Source organism: Lichenostomus cassidix, chromosome 13 (genome assembly GCF_008360975.1).
Source record: "Lichenostomus cassidix isolate B80296 chromosome 13, HeHo_3.0, whole genome shotgun sequence".
Taxonomy (NCBI): Eukaryota; Metazoa; Chordata; class Aves; order Passeriformes; family Meliphagidae; genus Lichenostomus; species Lichenostomus cassidix.
This window is the reverse complement of record NC_139494.1, coordinates 10819602-10835340: the sequence shown is the minus strand read 5'-3', so window position 1 is coordinate 10835340 and position 15739 is coordinate 10819602. Positions and strand designations below refer to the sequence as shown.

The following is a 15739-nucleotide window of genomic DNA, read 5'->3' as shown; positions in this document are numbered from 1 at the left end:
GCTTTCCTGGCGTTTCTTTTCCTATATATGGAATTTCTCAGGTACAAACAGCTGTAAACTCTTTGAACCTTGTTGGCTGTTAGGCTGATGATGTAACAAATGAGATTTATGGGGAGATATTTTGATGTATAGTTAAATGAGGTGAGAATGTGGAGGTTTTATGGTGACCCTTTTTCAGATCTGAAATTGAATCAGCAAGCTTCAAGCTAAGCATGTGTGAAGATGATTGCATTGAGATAGCTTAAATTTATCAGTTAAGTATTATAAGAGAAAGTAGAGTGGTGAGAATGGGATGCTTGTAAAAGAAAAGGTGTCAAAGTAGCTCATCTGCTAGAAGAATTCAGCTAGATGGAAGCTAACTCACTATCTGGAGCTGTTGCTGTCTGTAGAGCTCTTCTGCAAAGCAATTGTTATGTAACAGTGGTAAAACAAAAACATACAGAGTTTGCCCTCTGAAATCAGAAATTTGAGCACTTATTGGGGAGAATGTGGTGGATAATATTGAACAAATGCAAGTCAATTTTCATATTTTAGGCTGTGGTTTGACCAAATTAGTTGTACTCCTAGAAGTAAGTAATGGTCATAGGAAAAAACCGGATCAGTATCAAATATTAAAAAGCAGGTATCTTCTTTGTGATTAAAATATTTTCATTAATTTTTTCAGATTATAATAATGAAGATGAATTTGGAAGAAAGTTGAGGTTCCTCTTGCAGCAGCTTCCACCTGTTAATTACAGTTTGTTAAAGTTTCTGTGTAAATTTTTAGCTAACGTAGCATCACATCATGAAGAAATTTGGTCAGCAAGTTCCTTAGCTGCAGTCTTTGGCCCGGATGTTTTTCAGTAAGTTAATTATAAAAGTTCATTCTCTGTGTCTGTGGGAATTTGAGTGTCTGTAGTTTACAGTCATTCCTAGTCCATGAGCAACAGTAGCAAAGTGCACAGTGTGTTTAGGGCAGAATCTTTCTTTCTGTTTCCACCCACTCCCTCACCCCAGTTTGGTTTTACAATTTTTGCTAAAATTTAAACAGCAACTAAGATTTAAACAGCAGCCTTCTGTGGCATCAGAAACCTCTGGTTTGATTGTTGCATTACTGTATTTATTCTGAGGTTCAAATATTTTAGTGATTGTATGTAAGGCAATTTATTTTCAAATATTTTAGTGAATGTATGTAAGTGATTTGTAGCAAGAAAACAGTTTTCAGAGAAGACTGTTAAAGTAACACCTTATACTGTTGTTTCTTCTCCACAGGAATATACTTGAATTTTAAATACTTGTCTTGAAAAGTTAATTGACTATATTGTTGATAATTCATAATTTTTAAATATAGTATTGTGAGCACATTGTAATGCAGTAGTGTGAAGACATGCTTAAAGTTCTGTGTGTTCAGAATGGATAGGGATAATGGTGTGAAGTGTAGCACTTAGTCATGGAAGACATTCAGAGGTGTTTTTTTGGGAAACAGTTGGATTTAGATTTTTAAACTAAAACAGTGTTGAAATCTTTAGCATTTACACAGAGGTGGAGGATCTGAAAGAACAAGAAATAGTTAGCAGAATAATGGCGGGACTTCTGGAGAACTACTATGAGTTTTTTGAAAATGAAGAGGAAGATTTTTCATCTACTAATGATTTGAGCTCAATAACTGAGCAGGTAAGAATATTTTGAATGGCAATATGTTACCACTTAACTGCCTGTTATACACATTTATGTTTATGAAAGGCACATTGAAATACAATTTCTTTAGTATGACTTCAAGAAGTTTCTTGGAAACTGACAAAACCTGGCATTTTCTTAATTTTCTTAAAGCTTGTGAAATTGTTGCTTTTGTAGTAAGTATAACAGTGCTATATTGAAAAATACATAGGGATAAACTAACAGTGGTATCCTGCCCAACACAGACACTGTTATAAACAGCTAATTACCAACTGAGGCATGAAGAACTTTGTTTTGATCAAATGAAGAACGACTCTTGTTGGTCTTGGTCAAGAGTATTTCTAGGTGTGACTTACAGGAACATGCAGGGTCCTGCACTCCACTTGATGATGTTATCATTGGTACTTTCCTATGGTAAAGTTTTTGGATGGTGTTTCTGATTCTAAGACTTGAAAACAATATATTTTTTGTAAAGAGGAAAACCGATAAATAATAAGCAATTGCTAAGGTAGGTAACAAGAAGTACTGAATTTTAAAGCCTATCTCACAAACTCCTCCTCTAGCAAGGCAGGTAGGGCAAGTACTGGGGCACTTGGTTGCCTCCTTTTCCCTGCAGCAGATGTTGGTCTGGTCTGCCAGGCATGGGCAACAGGTTCTGGAGTGAGCAGCATCTGCTGTGTGAGCTCCTCGAGCAAGTGCTGCAGCTCTGCAAAGCTCCATGCAGGAATATGTCTGGCACTGGGAGCTGACACAGCCCTGCTGCCTGCAGGGAGCTGCTGAGCAAAGCTGGGCTGTGACTCCTGCAGCCAGAGGCTGGGCGCTGCTGCTGGTTTGGGATAACTGCTCTGTAAACCAGAGCTGCTCTGTGCTCTCAAGCTTTGAAATTACTGATTTGGCTGTGCCTCGTTATATGTTTTAGCAAAAGAGTTTCCTAAGCACAAAGTCTGTTTGGTGTGTGGTTTTGTTTGTTTTTTCCCTTAGTTGGAGGGCTGGTGGGGTGTCCCTTTAATTTCGTGGTGTCTCCACCAGATGTCAACAGTGCACTTCTGTCAGGGGCTGCTGCGGTGGGGACAGAAGGGCTGCTGTCGCCGCTGGGCACAGCCCTGCTGGCAGCTGCCCCAGTGTGTGGGTGGGCTTGCCTTTGCTTCACTGGCACATCCTCTTGCAACTACAGAGGAAAATCGGGGATAAATACATTTCTTGCCTGGAATGTAGTGCCATATAACATGTTACACCCCTTTAAAAAACTAACAAATATCCCCTCTCTTTCTTCTGTGTGATCTCAGACTTCTAAAGTTTCAGTTTCTCTTAATTTAGTGGTTTTGTTTTATACTGGTGACTACATTCTGTTTTTAAGGTATTATTTTTTAAGATACTATTTTTTTGAGGCTGCTGCTCTAATTTTTGGGTTTGCAAGGTTGGGAGATCAGTGATCACAGAGGCACCTTGGGAGTCAAACAGAATCACTTTTGTTCTCTTTACCTTTTCCTGTTTTAGACGTAGTTGCTTTTTAAAAAATGGAAGTGGCTGTCTTGAGTTGCCAGTTGGCTATATTGTTTTTCTTTTTAAATTGGCCGTATTTTGCTGCTTCAGTAAAAACATCTGTGTTTGGAAACAAAGAAACAAAAATAGACAAGAGCACAGAAACTTTGTAAGTGTTCACTCAGTGCTTAGAAGTTTGGTTTCATAGACTTCTGTATTGCATTCCCTAGGAGAGTTTGAAAATGCTTCTGATACGTGAATAAGGCTACCTGTGGAATAGAGCAGAATTATCTGTTTTAGACACAGATAAAGAAAAGTTCTCTAGTTCATGATTTCAGTGTGGTTGAGATTTTGTTGTTTCTTCATTCTGCTTGTGTTCATTTATGGCATCAGAGGTGCTCCTTGCTTCTCGGTTGTTGTCCAGTGTTGAAAAGCAGCTTTTTAATGGTGTAGAATTTATAGTTTTACATAAAAGCAAGTCTGGCGTGCCTGTTTATTCCTAAAATTGAGAATTCTCCTCCTACACGTTACTTTCATACCTTTCATGCTCTTTTAATTCCATGGACCTCTATGAAAGGAACTTTTCAATCCATTAACTTCGATTAAATCTTTTTTAGATCAATGATCTCTTGGAAGAAGAGGAAGATGTAAAGCTTGAGCAGTCGGAAGAACTTCCGGAAGATGGCACAGAGAAACCTGATGAAAGGCCAGCTGTGGTGCATCTAGATATGACAGGGAGTCTCTCAGATTCCAGGAATGTTACAGCATCAACAAGGTAACTTAGTTCTGCCTTGGAGTTTGGATTTAAAGTTTGGATTGTAATTTATTCCGTCAGAGAGAGAAACTGTCAGACGTTTGAGATGAGTGTTGGTGTCGACAAACTGAAGCTCTAGATGTAGGTGCAGTTCTTATAATAGCAAAATATGGGTTAAAATAACTGTTCCCAAATTCAGCAGAGGAATGTAGAACTCAGATCAAGTTAAATATGGTGATTTACACAGGGAAAGGTAAAAAGGGCATATTTTAGTGAAACTGTAAAATATTTAAATAGTAAATTTTACAGCATTTTAAAGCAGAAATAAGAAGAATAAGAAGAATCTGCATACTAGTAGATCCAAACCTATTCTGTACCATGCTTCCACCAGTCCCTTTCAGTGGGAAATCATACGACTGTTTCTTGCCAGAGAAGAGAGCTGTGGGCAGGTTTGGAAGTTGCAAAATGTGATATAGGCAGGAATGTTGGAGTGGGAGTCAGCTTTTAAGAGCAATTCCCATAAAAGACATGTGTAAACATAAAATCATACTTTCATTTGAGAGCTTATTGGTGCTTGCTTGTAATACACATATTTATATTTTACTTGCTTGTAGTACACAAGGTTTTATTTTTAAGTCTGCTTTACTCGTACTTAGAGTTTACATTTTACAGATGGTGAATTTTACTCTTCCCCTCTATGGCATGTGTTTGCTATGGGCATTGCATGTAAGAACTTGTAGAGAGGAGTGAGGAGGAGTCTGTAATAAAAATGTGACTAAAAGCAGAAGAAATGCAGGGAAAATCACAAGTAAGTTACTGCCTAAGAAAGGGTAGTTTCAAGAATGTGGATTTTGGGTTGAAATCTGTTCAGCTGCTGTCTGCATTCTTCATTCTACGTCATGGCAAGAAGCTGTAAAATATCAAATAATGACAGAATCGTGATTCTGTTTTGTAATTTAGAATATATTTTAATAGTTAATTGTCTGTGTCAGTAATAAAGCTTCTTAATTTTAGTTGGAATTAAATTATAAAAAAAAGCTGTAATTTAACTATTCACAGGTATTAGGTTGCTTCTGGAATGTGTAAACACAGCAATAGTGACAAACTCAACATGTTTCAGAGTTTAAATTGGATAGCCTGAAGAGAAAAACATTTTTACTTGATGTTTAAGGTTAATTTAAAATGAATAGGCATTAATTATGGTTGGCATTTTGCATAATTTGTGGGGAAGGATAAGAAGGAATCCCGTATAGGAAGGAGAATTTTGACTGTAAAACCAGAACAAGTGCAGGAAACATTTAAAAAAAATAGAAAGTGCTCTTCATTAAACTTTTAACCACTATAAATACTGTAAATATTTTCTAAAACCTAATGGCTTTTATGTATGCGTTTAGTGGCCTTCTTTTGGTCTTAGTTTCTTGATATAAAAAAAAAAAATTAAAAAGCAAATGTTAATGCAGGTTTATTTGGATTATTTACCTTTGTCCTGACATAGAACCTGTGGCAGTTTATACAGGAAAGAGGAGGAGAAGTAGGTGTTAAACATGATTCTTGCACTTCTTTAACCTGGGGTTTTGTTGTCTTTTTGCCGCTGTCAGGTTTTGGGAATCAAATATCTGTGTATTTTGGTCTCTCTATAGAGAGAAGTAAAAGAGATTGGTTATCTTGATTTGTACAATGGGGCATCTGACCTTCCTCCTTGTTATTTGAACTATAACTTGCTTATAATTTTGCTCACTACCTTTTTTCTCTACTCATTCTGTTTGTTCTGTCTGAAACCTATGACCTTCCTGCACTGCATGGCGTTAATTGGACTTTGAGTTAGAGATCTTGTGAGAATGTGGATAATCATTAATGAGCTTTGATTTAGTGACTGCTTGAAAATTGTATTTATAATAAACTTGTTGAATGATCTTTGAGCCCATTACCCAGCAGGGAGCATTTGTTGCTTGCAGGTTGGCATTGAGTACGTAAAGGAAACTTCTCCTTTACCAGAAGCCTTTTCTTTCCTTTTTGCTGCCCTGACTTCTGGAGTAAAGAATTACTGACTCAGCATTGCAGCTGAATTTTAAGATGTGCTGTTAAAATAAGTACTTTGGAATCCTTCTCTGTCATTATTCCAAATTTTTCATCCCAGAGCCTTGCCAAGCAGTATTTGCTTTAATTGGGCAGTTCATCTCAAATGTTGCCAGTCAGAAGCCTAATATAAAAACTCTTTGGTTTTGGACTTTTCAAAATTATATGTGTAAAAATACGAGATCTGACAGGCAGTAAGTTGTATAAACAGTTTGCTTTGTTTCTACTAAATGCAGTGACAATAGCAACATCCTCACTGCTTCTGTGATATTTTTTTAACCCTTTTGTGATTTAATTAGTTCTTATCAGAGAGAAGTGATAATATTAACAGCTACCAAGGGAGAAAAAATGCATAGTAAAACTGACCGAATAGAAGAGCTGCCTAAATTGCTAAAAAATACATTATTATTTTAATGTAGCACTGTTTTTAACATCTGAATACTTGTTCCTCCTTCCATCCTGGAAAATCTGTAAACAACACGTTAGGAGAGCTTTCAAGTGTTGATTGGGCAGCTTATTGTCAGGAGTGACCTCATGTTGCAGTCGATTTCTATTTAGACTGCAGGGTTTAGTGCAGCACTCCAGAGGTGCCGACTCGACTCGCAGGCAGCCCCGGAGCCCAGCCAGCAGCATGCACAGCCAGCAGCCCACAGCACGCTTTGCTGGCTTCCAAATGAAGCATTTTTACATGAAGTGCTCTTTTGGGATAGCAAAAATAATCAGAATGGCCTGCAAAGTTCTGCTGCACAGGTAAATATATGAAAGGAAAATGTCGTTTTGATAGGATTGCCAAGTAAGGCTTTAACTTTAAAATTATGGGAGATTAAATGGGGTTTGGAGATACAAAATGAAATAATGTCTCAACTGATTATTTTAATGAAAAATAAGAATCTATGTGCCATCAGGAAATTACCAAGGGAAGCGTGGACATATTTTATCTCTAGTTAATGAATTTTTCTACTTCAGATATGTTTTTACGTTTTATGGGACGTTTTATGGATAGGGAGCCAGTGCAGAAGGGATTCTCAGGAGGGGGTTAGCATTATGAAACAAAGATGTTTACCTTTCTGTGTCGTGCTGTGTCATGCTGCGTTGAGGCTCTGTCTGGCAGTATAAATTACAGCTTTTAAAAAGTATCCTTGATCTGTGCTGCATGGGCTCAGAACTTGTAATGGCTTTTCACCTAAGGTTGTCACATTTGTTTCAGAAAGTGCTTAATTGCTGAAGTGATTAGTTGAAGATGTAAGATATTCTTTATGTAGTAAGAGGATTCTTTAGGCTTTAATACTGCTAATTTATGCACAGCTTTTGCTGAATACCTCTAATGCTCCTGAAGGTGTTGAATAAAAGCACTGGAGAACTATCCTGTGCTGGGGGCTGAAGGTTACACACTAGGATGGAAAATTTTGTTGTGAACCATATCTGAAGTCATCTGGATTCTTTGGAGATGAGTTTGATTCTTCCTGTTCTTGACACAGTTCCTTATTGTCTCAAGTGGTAGAATAAAAGGATTTCAAGTCATCACAGTTTCCTATAAATAGTGTTTGTACTTGTGCCCTTGACTCAGTTTTTCTTGCTCTCTTGCAATTAGAGTGTTGCAGTGTTCTGTGCTCTGATTGCCTCATTTTTTCTCACAATTTGTCCTAGGAGTGATGGTTTTAAGAGTAAATCAATTTCAATCTACACCATTATGTATTTGTACCTTTAGAATGCAAGAATACTTTAATAAAGCAACTTTTGTAGGAGTTACTGAGATGGATACTTCAGACTACCTTTTTCATGTTTTGAAATATTGCTGGTTTCTTTTTCTGAGATTCTTGATCATGCTTCTTTTACCTTGTTCATGAAAGTGAGCTTACAGCTTCATATCTTTATTTTTTATTTCAAATATTGTCAAAACAAAGTGTGTTTATCAGAAAATGTACTTTGTAGAGTAGCACGAATGGTAGGGCTATGCTGAACTTCAGTGCATGGAAATACAAATGAAATGTAAATATCTTAAGCTGTAAACTACCTCTTGCCAGTTTTTTTTATGTAGGAAAAATACAAAATGCTGGTGTGTTCTCCCTCAGTTATTTGATCCGCAGCTTTGAAATCAGTGGCTACAAGATCTGGCATCTATCTCAGGTGTTTTAATTTCTGAAAGTTATGTCTGTTTTGAAATAGTGGTTGAGTGCTGCCTGTTCTGTCAATGTATTTGGAATAGATCAGCTTTGGCTTTTCACCCAGGCAAACACACACACACAAATCATTAGATGAACTTGATTTGTCAGTAAGTTTCCATAAAAAAAAAGGTGAAGAAAAGAAATTAAAAGCCTCTGTAAAGCACCTGCTTTTTCAGTTGTGCCAGGGTGGGGTTTAAACACTGTGCACTCTTCTGTTGGCCCAGTATGATGAAGTGTGTAAGGCAAACTGGTATAGTTATTTTTACATGAATACTTTAACCGCTTTCTTTATCAGCCTGTGTTTAATTGAAAATCCTTTACTGCTTGTGTTTCATCTACTTGGAGGAAGGAAAAACTAGAAAGTCTTGAGGTGATTTCTCTCTCTGATTGTGGAACTACTAATAAACCTCATAAGTTCTAACCAGGATGTTCTTTGCTCTATTGAAACTATTCTTGGGTAAACAGAGAGATTGTCTGCATTTTTTAGTGCAAGCAAGGCTCATATCAGTCAAAACAGATAGGATACCTCACAGAGGTGATGATAACTTGCTCAGTTCTCCAGGGGAGTCTTAAGCTCCCTTGTATTTCAGGATTTACCTTATGCATTCATGAAAATAATATTTAAAATCAATTTTGTCTGGTGGCAGTGTTGTTGCATGGTAAAGAGTAGACTAGAATCTTGTTTTTCAGCTTTTTGCACTTAGTTATCTGTAATAGGAAGAAAAAGCCTTTGTTTGCCTCCCTACCTGCCTCCAAGTTAAGCTGAAATTAGTATTTACTTTTTTCCTCAGTGCAGTATATGTGTTACAGCTCACTGCTGTTTATAGGAGATTTTTCATCTTTTATTTTATTCTTTACTGTCACTTTGTCTAAAGTTTTAAGTATTCTGTTTATAATAAAATTTTAATCATATAAATGAAAAATTGTAGAGGGACCACATACACATGAATTAACTGGCTGGTGTTAGTTATGCTGATTTCCACCCTCCCACCCCTCCTTGAGGAGTTTAACATTCTAGGCTGAAGTGCCTTTGCCTGGAGATTTGCAGATGCTTTACAAATGTCAGGCTTCTGTCCCAAAATCTGCCTTCCACTTGAAATGTTGAAGCTTTGCTTAGAGAGTGTTGTAAAACTGTTGAACGCTGCAGAATAAAATTATGCAACAGTGGGAAGAACCTGTGGAGGAGAGCAGAGTAATTTGGAATTTGCTTTAGGCAGCAAGGTTAAAATCTGCATTCTTAAGCAAAGTGTCAGGAAATGTTTGACTACAAAATGACTAATATTTCCCATGGGAAAGACCATACATCTCAGAGCTTGGAGCTTCATAACACAGCAAATATTGTCTCTTGAGAGACAGAAATCTGCATTGCTACTTCTACAACTTTGTCTTGTGATGGTGTTCTTTAAGATCACATCATTTAAATAATAAAAGGACTGGAAATCAGAGTGTTCTTTTATGTGTTTATTCTACTTCTATTATCTGCATCACATGCAATATTTAAGTATTTTCTAAGTTGCTTTCTGTTGACTTCAATAAGAGACTCTTTTATTTAGTGTGATAAGTTTTTGCATTATATTAACTGTTTTTTTTCTTTATTGCAGTGCTCATATCTCTCCCATAAGCATCTTGCCAGCCTCTGCAGAGTAAGTATAATGAAAATACAAAATATTTGAATATTTGAAACATGCACGGAAGTTATGTATCCTTTCAAGAAAATGCACTAGGTTTGATTACAGTTGTGAATGAACGTGTTCTAGTGTGAAGTATTTTTCTGGTGGCATTTAACACTAAAGCAGAAAATACCACATGTCTGTCAGTGTTGTTGTTGACTGCAGGAGCATGAGAGCACAGTGTGGTTGGAACTAGAGTCCAAAACACTTTGGTTTTACAATTAGATACATCATAAGTGTTTGACTTAAAATTATGATAGCATTCACATTTTATTTTTAGCACCATTTCTAGTTGTTGATGTTCAGTAGCATTCAGTGGAATTGTGTGTACAAATGTGGAGGGAAAATCAAAGCACAATTTCAGGGTTTAAATGGGATTAAACAGTTTAAGGTTTTTACAGGAGGGTTTTTATAGGCCTCTTGTGTATTTGGGAAGAGCTGGCTCAGAAGAACTCAGCAGAGTAGTCTGCTTTTAAAGAATATTCCTCTTTGTTGATGAAATTTTGGGTATATCCTGTGTTCTTCATCAGATGGTTGCTGACTGTCCATGTTATTTGTTGGCTTTTGCCTTTTAAGATTACAGTCCTGTTCAGAAGGGGATTCAGCCACATGTGCTGAAGTGGAAGCTGCTCCAGGGTTGACTCTGACCTCTTACTGACACAGGATTTTACTGTCACATTAATAGTTAAGGCTTTTATAAGTTTTTGTGTATAGTTAATAAGAAATAGATTAGTTATTGTAATGTGCTGATTACTTTGAAATACTGTTGATAAACTTAATAATACTTTGTGTAAATCTCACAGATTCAAAAATATTAAGTGTAGTAATTCCCACCGCCTCTTTGGAAAAGTTAGTCTCTTTTTGCCTTGAAGTACTGTCATCAAAGATTCCTGAAATGTAAAGTTTATCTCTGCCTTTCTGTGTAGTTGACCAATGCAAATGTAGAGTTCTTAACAGGGCTTTTCTGTCTTTTTTTCTTTTTAGCATTTTAGAAAGAACAATCAGAGCAGCTGTGGAACAGCATCTTTTCGACCTGCAGAGCAGCTTAGATAACGATCTGAAACATATACAGCAACACCGACTGGGCTGTAACAATGAAACAAAAAATCCCAGTGGGGATGAGGAAGGATCTAACAACCAGTAAGATTTTGTTGTGTCTGTAATGAATTCTGTAGGATTGTATATCTTAACTCTTCCAAAAAACCCTACCCAAGTCCTCCATGTCAGTTCAAAAGTTACGATTTTTGCTGTTGACTTCAATTTATCTATTTTAAAACAAATCAACTTCCCTCAGTTGACAGTAATCAATAGCTCTTGAAGCAGATGTTTTAAATTGATTGTGTAGCTAAAAATGCTGTGAAGTGTATCTGCTTTGCTGCTGAATTCTGTGCAAGTAGCACAGGAACTTAAATTTACTCATGTGCTTTCATTCTTATCTCACGGATGTGACTTACGACAAAATTTTACCATATTAAAGCTGTTGTTGAGGATTCCATTTCAGTTTCATAACCCTGTCTTTCCATGTCAACATCGCTACTTTATTGCTCTGGCTGCCAGTGTCAATGAAACAGCCAAGAATGAGCACTGTGGGTCTATTTGCATTGAGTTCCAACCTTATTTGATCAAATTTTTTTTTCTTCTAAACCAAGCTATTTTCTGAGTGTAGTGATTGCCATGGCAGCATTTGGAAGCTGGTACATTTTGGTGCTTTATTAAAAATAAGTAGTCGTGATTAATACCCAGACTGCAAAAATGTGTTGTTAAGATTTCAGTACTTAAATTTCTTTGTTGCTCAGAGCTGGAATATATAAACAGAGCTTGAAATGCGTGAAGTGTTCAGAGATTCAAATGCTCCTTCTAAATTGTTCCGTCTTTACTGGTTTTAGAAGACAAGAATAAAGTTTGCAGTGGATCATAAAAGTAATAATCATTGCTGGTAATGATCAATTAAATCTGAGTTTTAGTGCTAGAGATTTAATGTCTTTGAAGTAATTTGTAAGTGGGTGATTGCCTGGAAGCCCTGTAGCAGCTGAATTCCTTCAGTGACAGTGTAAGTGCTGTAAAGGTTGGCTGATCTCACAGAGGGGGAGGCTCCAAGTGCCATCACTGCCGGTTTGAAACCAGTATCCTCCTCTGGCACAGGGACCCTTCCAAATGCTTCTGATCATCATTCCGCTGCGGATTAGCTGTAAGAGAGGATACATGATATCGTTCTTCAGAGGGGTGTCTGGGTTCTTTAAAGCAGCACAAGGCAAATGCACACTTAAATTAAGAACTGAAAAAGTAGTGATCTGGTGCCAATTTCTTAGAACTAATTTAACGGCTACAATTAAGAAAAAATAGTTAAAACGTTAATTTTCAACCCATCCTGTTTATTATCTCTGTATCTGATAGAGAAGGAGCTTTCTTAATGTGGTTTGGAATTCTTTTTGAGTGAGGAGGAGGAAGGCAAAGAAGTCAAAGGCTTGTGATGAATGACAGAGTCATGTGGTAACAGGGATGGTGGCTCATAAAGAATATCTGTGAATACAAATATGGTGTCAATTAGTTTTAATCTGGCTGTAATGTTACATGCCTTAAGTTGAAGTCTTGGAAGATTAAATGTTAGAAATAATGGGATTTCTCACTGGAGGGGAACACAGTGACAGTAGCTATAAACTAACTGGCTTCAGTACTGAGAGGAGTGGAGCCACAGCAATGTAATTGAGTCACTGTAGTTTCAGGAGGTTGTTGCTTCTGGCTGTTGTGCTTTTATTACTTAGGTTGGTGTGGTAAGTGTGGGGTGGGTGTATGCCTGGCCCTTCATACAGTAATTAAATAAATACACTATAATATGTCTGTGTGTGGATGCACAAAACATCACATAAATAATTGTTTGCCTGCAGGTGATTGGAATTGTAGTTATTATTATTATCTCTGGTGGGAATAATTCTGTTCAAAGAAAACCCAAACAAAAAGCATCCTGATGTTTGATACTGTTTAAGGGGGAAAAAAGTGTGTTTCTTTTACTTTTCTTTTAAAGGTTGAGCAACAGGTTGTTACAGTCTTTCTGTTTGTATCTTTAGGAATGATGTTATTGAAGATAATGACACTGGTAGCAGTGAAAACACGGGAGACTGCTCTGAAGTATTGGTTTGCACTGACTTAGACAGTGAAGCTATGAAACATGATACTGTAACTGAGGAAGAAGAAAGCATTCGGGTGAGAGGAAAAGTCTCCTGTATATCAAATCATAAATTGCTGCAATTTTAATGCTTTAGAGGTCCAAGTTTTCCAAAGAGTTCAAATGTAGTGTTACAGGATGCTGTTGCTCTGTGCAGTCAGTTGTCTTCCTTGCTGTGCCACATGCACTGTTAAATTCTTGTGTGTTTTTGTATTACTTGTTTGGACCCTGACTGATGTATTTCCATTGTTCTTTCACAGGTACCAGCCCTTCCTTCTGCTGAGGTAAGTCAGTTTATGAGCCAGCATGGCACTGGTTAGAACAGCATCTGTGTTGGTAAAGGTTTCCAAAGGAGCAGAAGCTGTAGAGCTGTGATTGCAGCATAGCCCACACTTAGTCACCTGGCACTGGATCAGGGAAGGATAGCAGTCACCTTGAGACTTTGCAGCCTCTTGACTATGCTTGTGCTAAGAAGGTGTGGTTTTGCAGTTAGCTAAATTACAGCCTTTTCTCTCTATTTCCAGTTTCTTCTGTGGTAGGCAGAGATTTCCTGTTCTTTTCAGCACATATTTATCTCTCCTCTGGTTGATGCAATCAAAGAATTCTGTAAAATATGTGCTGACAAAAATGAAATCAGAGATAACGATAATGTGCAAGAGGAGAGAATATTTTACCACTCTGTATCAACATGTAGCACATATACAGCTGTCAGATAAGCCCTTCTAATGAAAAAATCAAATATATAGTTCTTTATTTATTTGCTAACATTTCTGTTGTTACAAATCTAACTGGTGAATTCTGTGGGTACAGAGGTTTGTTACACATGTGTAGAGAACTTTCTGCAGTGGTTGTCAGCTTCTTGCCTGTGAATCCATAAATCTTCCTGAGAGTTTCCTGAGAGATAACCAGATAAGCAAACCTATTGTTAGTAGACTTAAATTAACTAGAAGAATTTAATGGGTCTTCGAACTTGAAAATATGGGAATGGATGCCTTAGCATAGTGAAACCGAGTTGTCTGGAATTAAAACAAAATGTTTCCGTAGTGCTTTTCACTGTTGTGATGTGTTCTTCTTCAGGGCTTCTGTTTGCTTTTGGGGATCCCAAATGACTCTCTTGACTCACCTAACAAGCCAAATTTTTCAGTTGTTCCCACAAACTAGCATATTGTTTTAGAATCCTATTCTGTAAATTAAATTTCACAAAATGTATTCATTGTCCTGGTTCTTTCCTCATGCTTTAGTGCCAAATCTTGTTCTAAAAAAAATAATTAGGTTGTTATCCTGTAGCACAAAATGCACAAACCATGGTGTTGGATATAAAGGGGAACATGGTGCTTGGGAGTGCACAGTAGAAGTGCTTTTGTTGTCCTACCTGGTGTCATTCCTAGCCTTCTTTGCTTTTTAATAGATTTCTGTCCATTGCTGTCAGTGGTAAGGTGACTATTGGGGTGAAGGTTTTTTTTTTCCAATGTTAGTTTTTACCTTCTTTTTAATACACTGTTTCAAATGTTATTGGAGAATTGTATCTTTTGGGGAGAGGTTAAAGGGAAATGTGGTGATTCTCCTGCGTGGAAGGAGTTTGAGAGGAGCATGTAGGGTTGTAGGAAAAGAAAGCTCTGCACCTGAGCTCTCCTTTGGGCCTGGAATGGAAATAGAGGCAGCTGTTTCCAGTAATTCCAGTAAGTGTGACTATGCAAGACTTGCACAGCGCATCTCCAGGCTGGAAATTATCTGCTGGAGTATGACAAATGCACTGTAATTAAAAATTGTTTCCCCAAACTGGAATTTGACTTGAGGACTGAAATAATGCAAACAGAATAATGACGTTTTTTCTGATAAGGGTGTCACTTGCTGTCAGCAGTGTAGAGCTGGCAACTGTTGGTGTATTTGAATTCTCCTGGTAACTTTATTTTCTATATAGACACTGTAAAGATCATTTTGCGAGAATTCTTGAAGTTTAAAATCAAATGACATTTTATATTTCAAATTTCTTGTATTCCCCCAAATAAGACACTTTTCTGAACTTTTCTGAAGAAGTCAAGTACTGGGCTTTGACATAAATACTTCTAGTGAGCAAAAAGGTGACATGGATTCATCTGAACTCGTTTTGTGAGATAGTCTTGTAGAACTGACAGCACTTCTTCATCCCCTTCCAACTCTGTTGCTGCTTTATTTAGTAACAGGGATTAGTAGGTCCTTTAAAAAGTTTGTCAGACTTCTTTCATTTCATATATGCTGAGCACAACTCAACATCCAACCCAGCTGTTTCTGAGACCAGGATGTGCAAAATGCCATGATTTTAGTCACCGCAAACTTCATGTCATGGTTAACAATTTTAGGTACAACTTTTGTTGATGAAATAATAACAAATGGTTTATCTGAAGATGGAAAGTCATTGTCTGACTTTTGGTGATTAAAACACCTGATCACTGGCCTTACTTTGGATGTAAAAATGTCACATGGTTAAAAAGTGTGATTTCCATCCCCCCACACAAGAAGCTTTTAGTTCCTGAGGGCATTTTGTGGTCAGCGATGATTATGGAAATGTTTTCTGCTGAAAAAGTCATTGCCAAATCTTTCTAAACATACTTTTTCCCAACAGACTGCAGACATATTATTGAAACCATGTGATGAAGATGAAGATGTTGATGGAGAAAATAATAGTGAAAGGTTTGTGTTTTTCTCTGGTCATACAAACCTATATGATGCAGCTTTTTTTGCGAACAACCCTATGTTCTGGGCAAGGGAAACAGAAGAATAAAAATTTATTTTC

General features: G+C 37.1%; 1 protein-coding gene across 8 annotated transcripts in view; it reads left to right on the top strand.

Moving 5' to 3' along the window:
* The window catches only part of FAM13B (family with sequence similarity 13 member B), a 44605-nt gene that overhangs the window by 13827 nt on the left and 15039 nt on the right, over nucleotides 1-15739 (top strand). For 6 of the 8 annotated variants that reach the window (XM_085073602.1, XM_085073599.1, XM_085073597.1 and 3 more), the window contains exons 5-13: nucleotides 665-842; nucleotides 1509-1653; nucleotides 3756-3913; nucleotides 6527-6718; nucleotides 9735-9776; nucleotides 10788-10943; nucleotides 12869-13004; nucleotides 13227-13250; nucleotides 15569-15636. In XM_085073602.1, coding sequence (XP_084929728.1) covers nucleotides 665-842; nucleotides 1509-1653; nucleotides 3756-3913; nucleotides 6527-6718; nucleotides 9735-9776; nucleotides 10788-10943; nucleotides 12869-13004; nucleotides 13227-13250; nucleotides 15569-15636 — 1099 coding nt within the window. The remainder of the gene's footprint in view (nucleotides 1-664; nucleotides 843-1508; nucleotides 1654-3755; nucleotides 3914-6526; nucleotides 6719-9734; nucleotides 9777-10787; nucleotides 10944-12868; nucleotides 13005-13226; nucleotides 13251-15568; nucleotides 15637-15739) is intronic. The other 2 variants (XM_085073603.1, XM_085073604.1) reach the window with 1 other exon arrangement.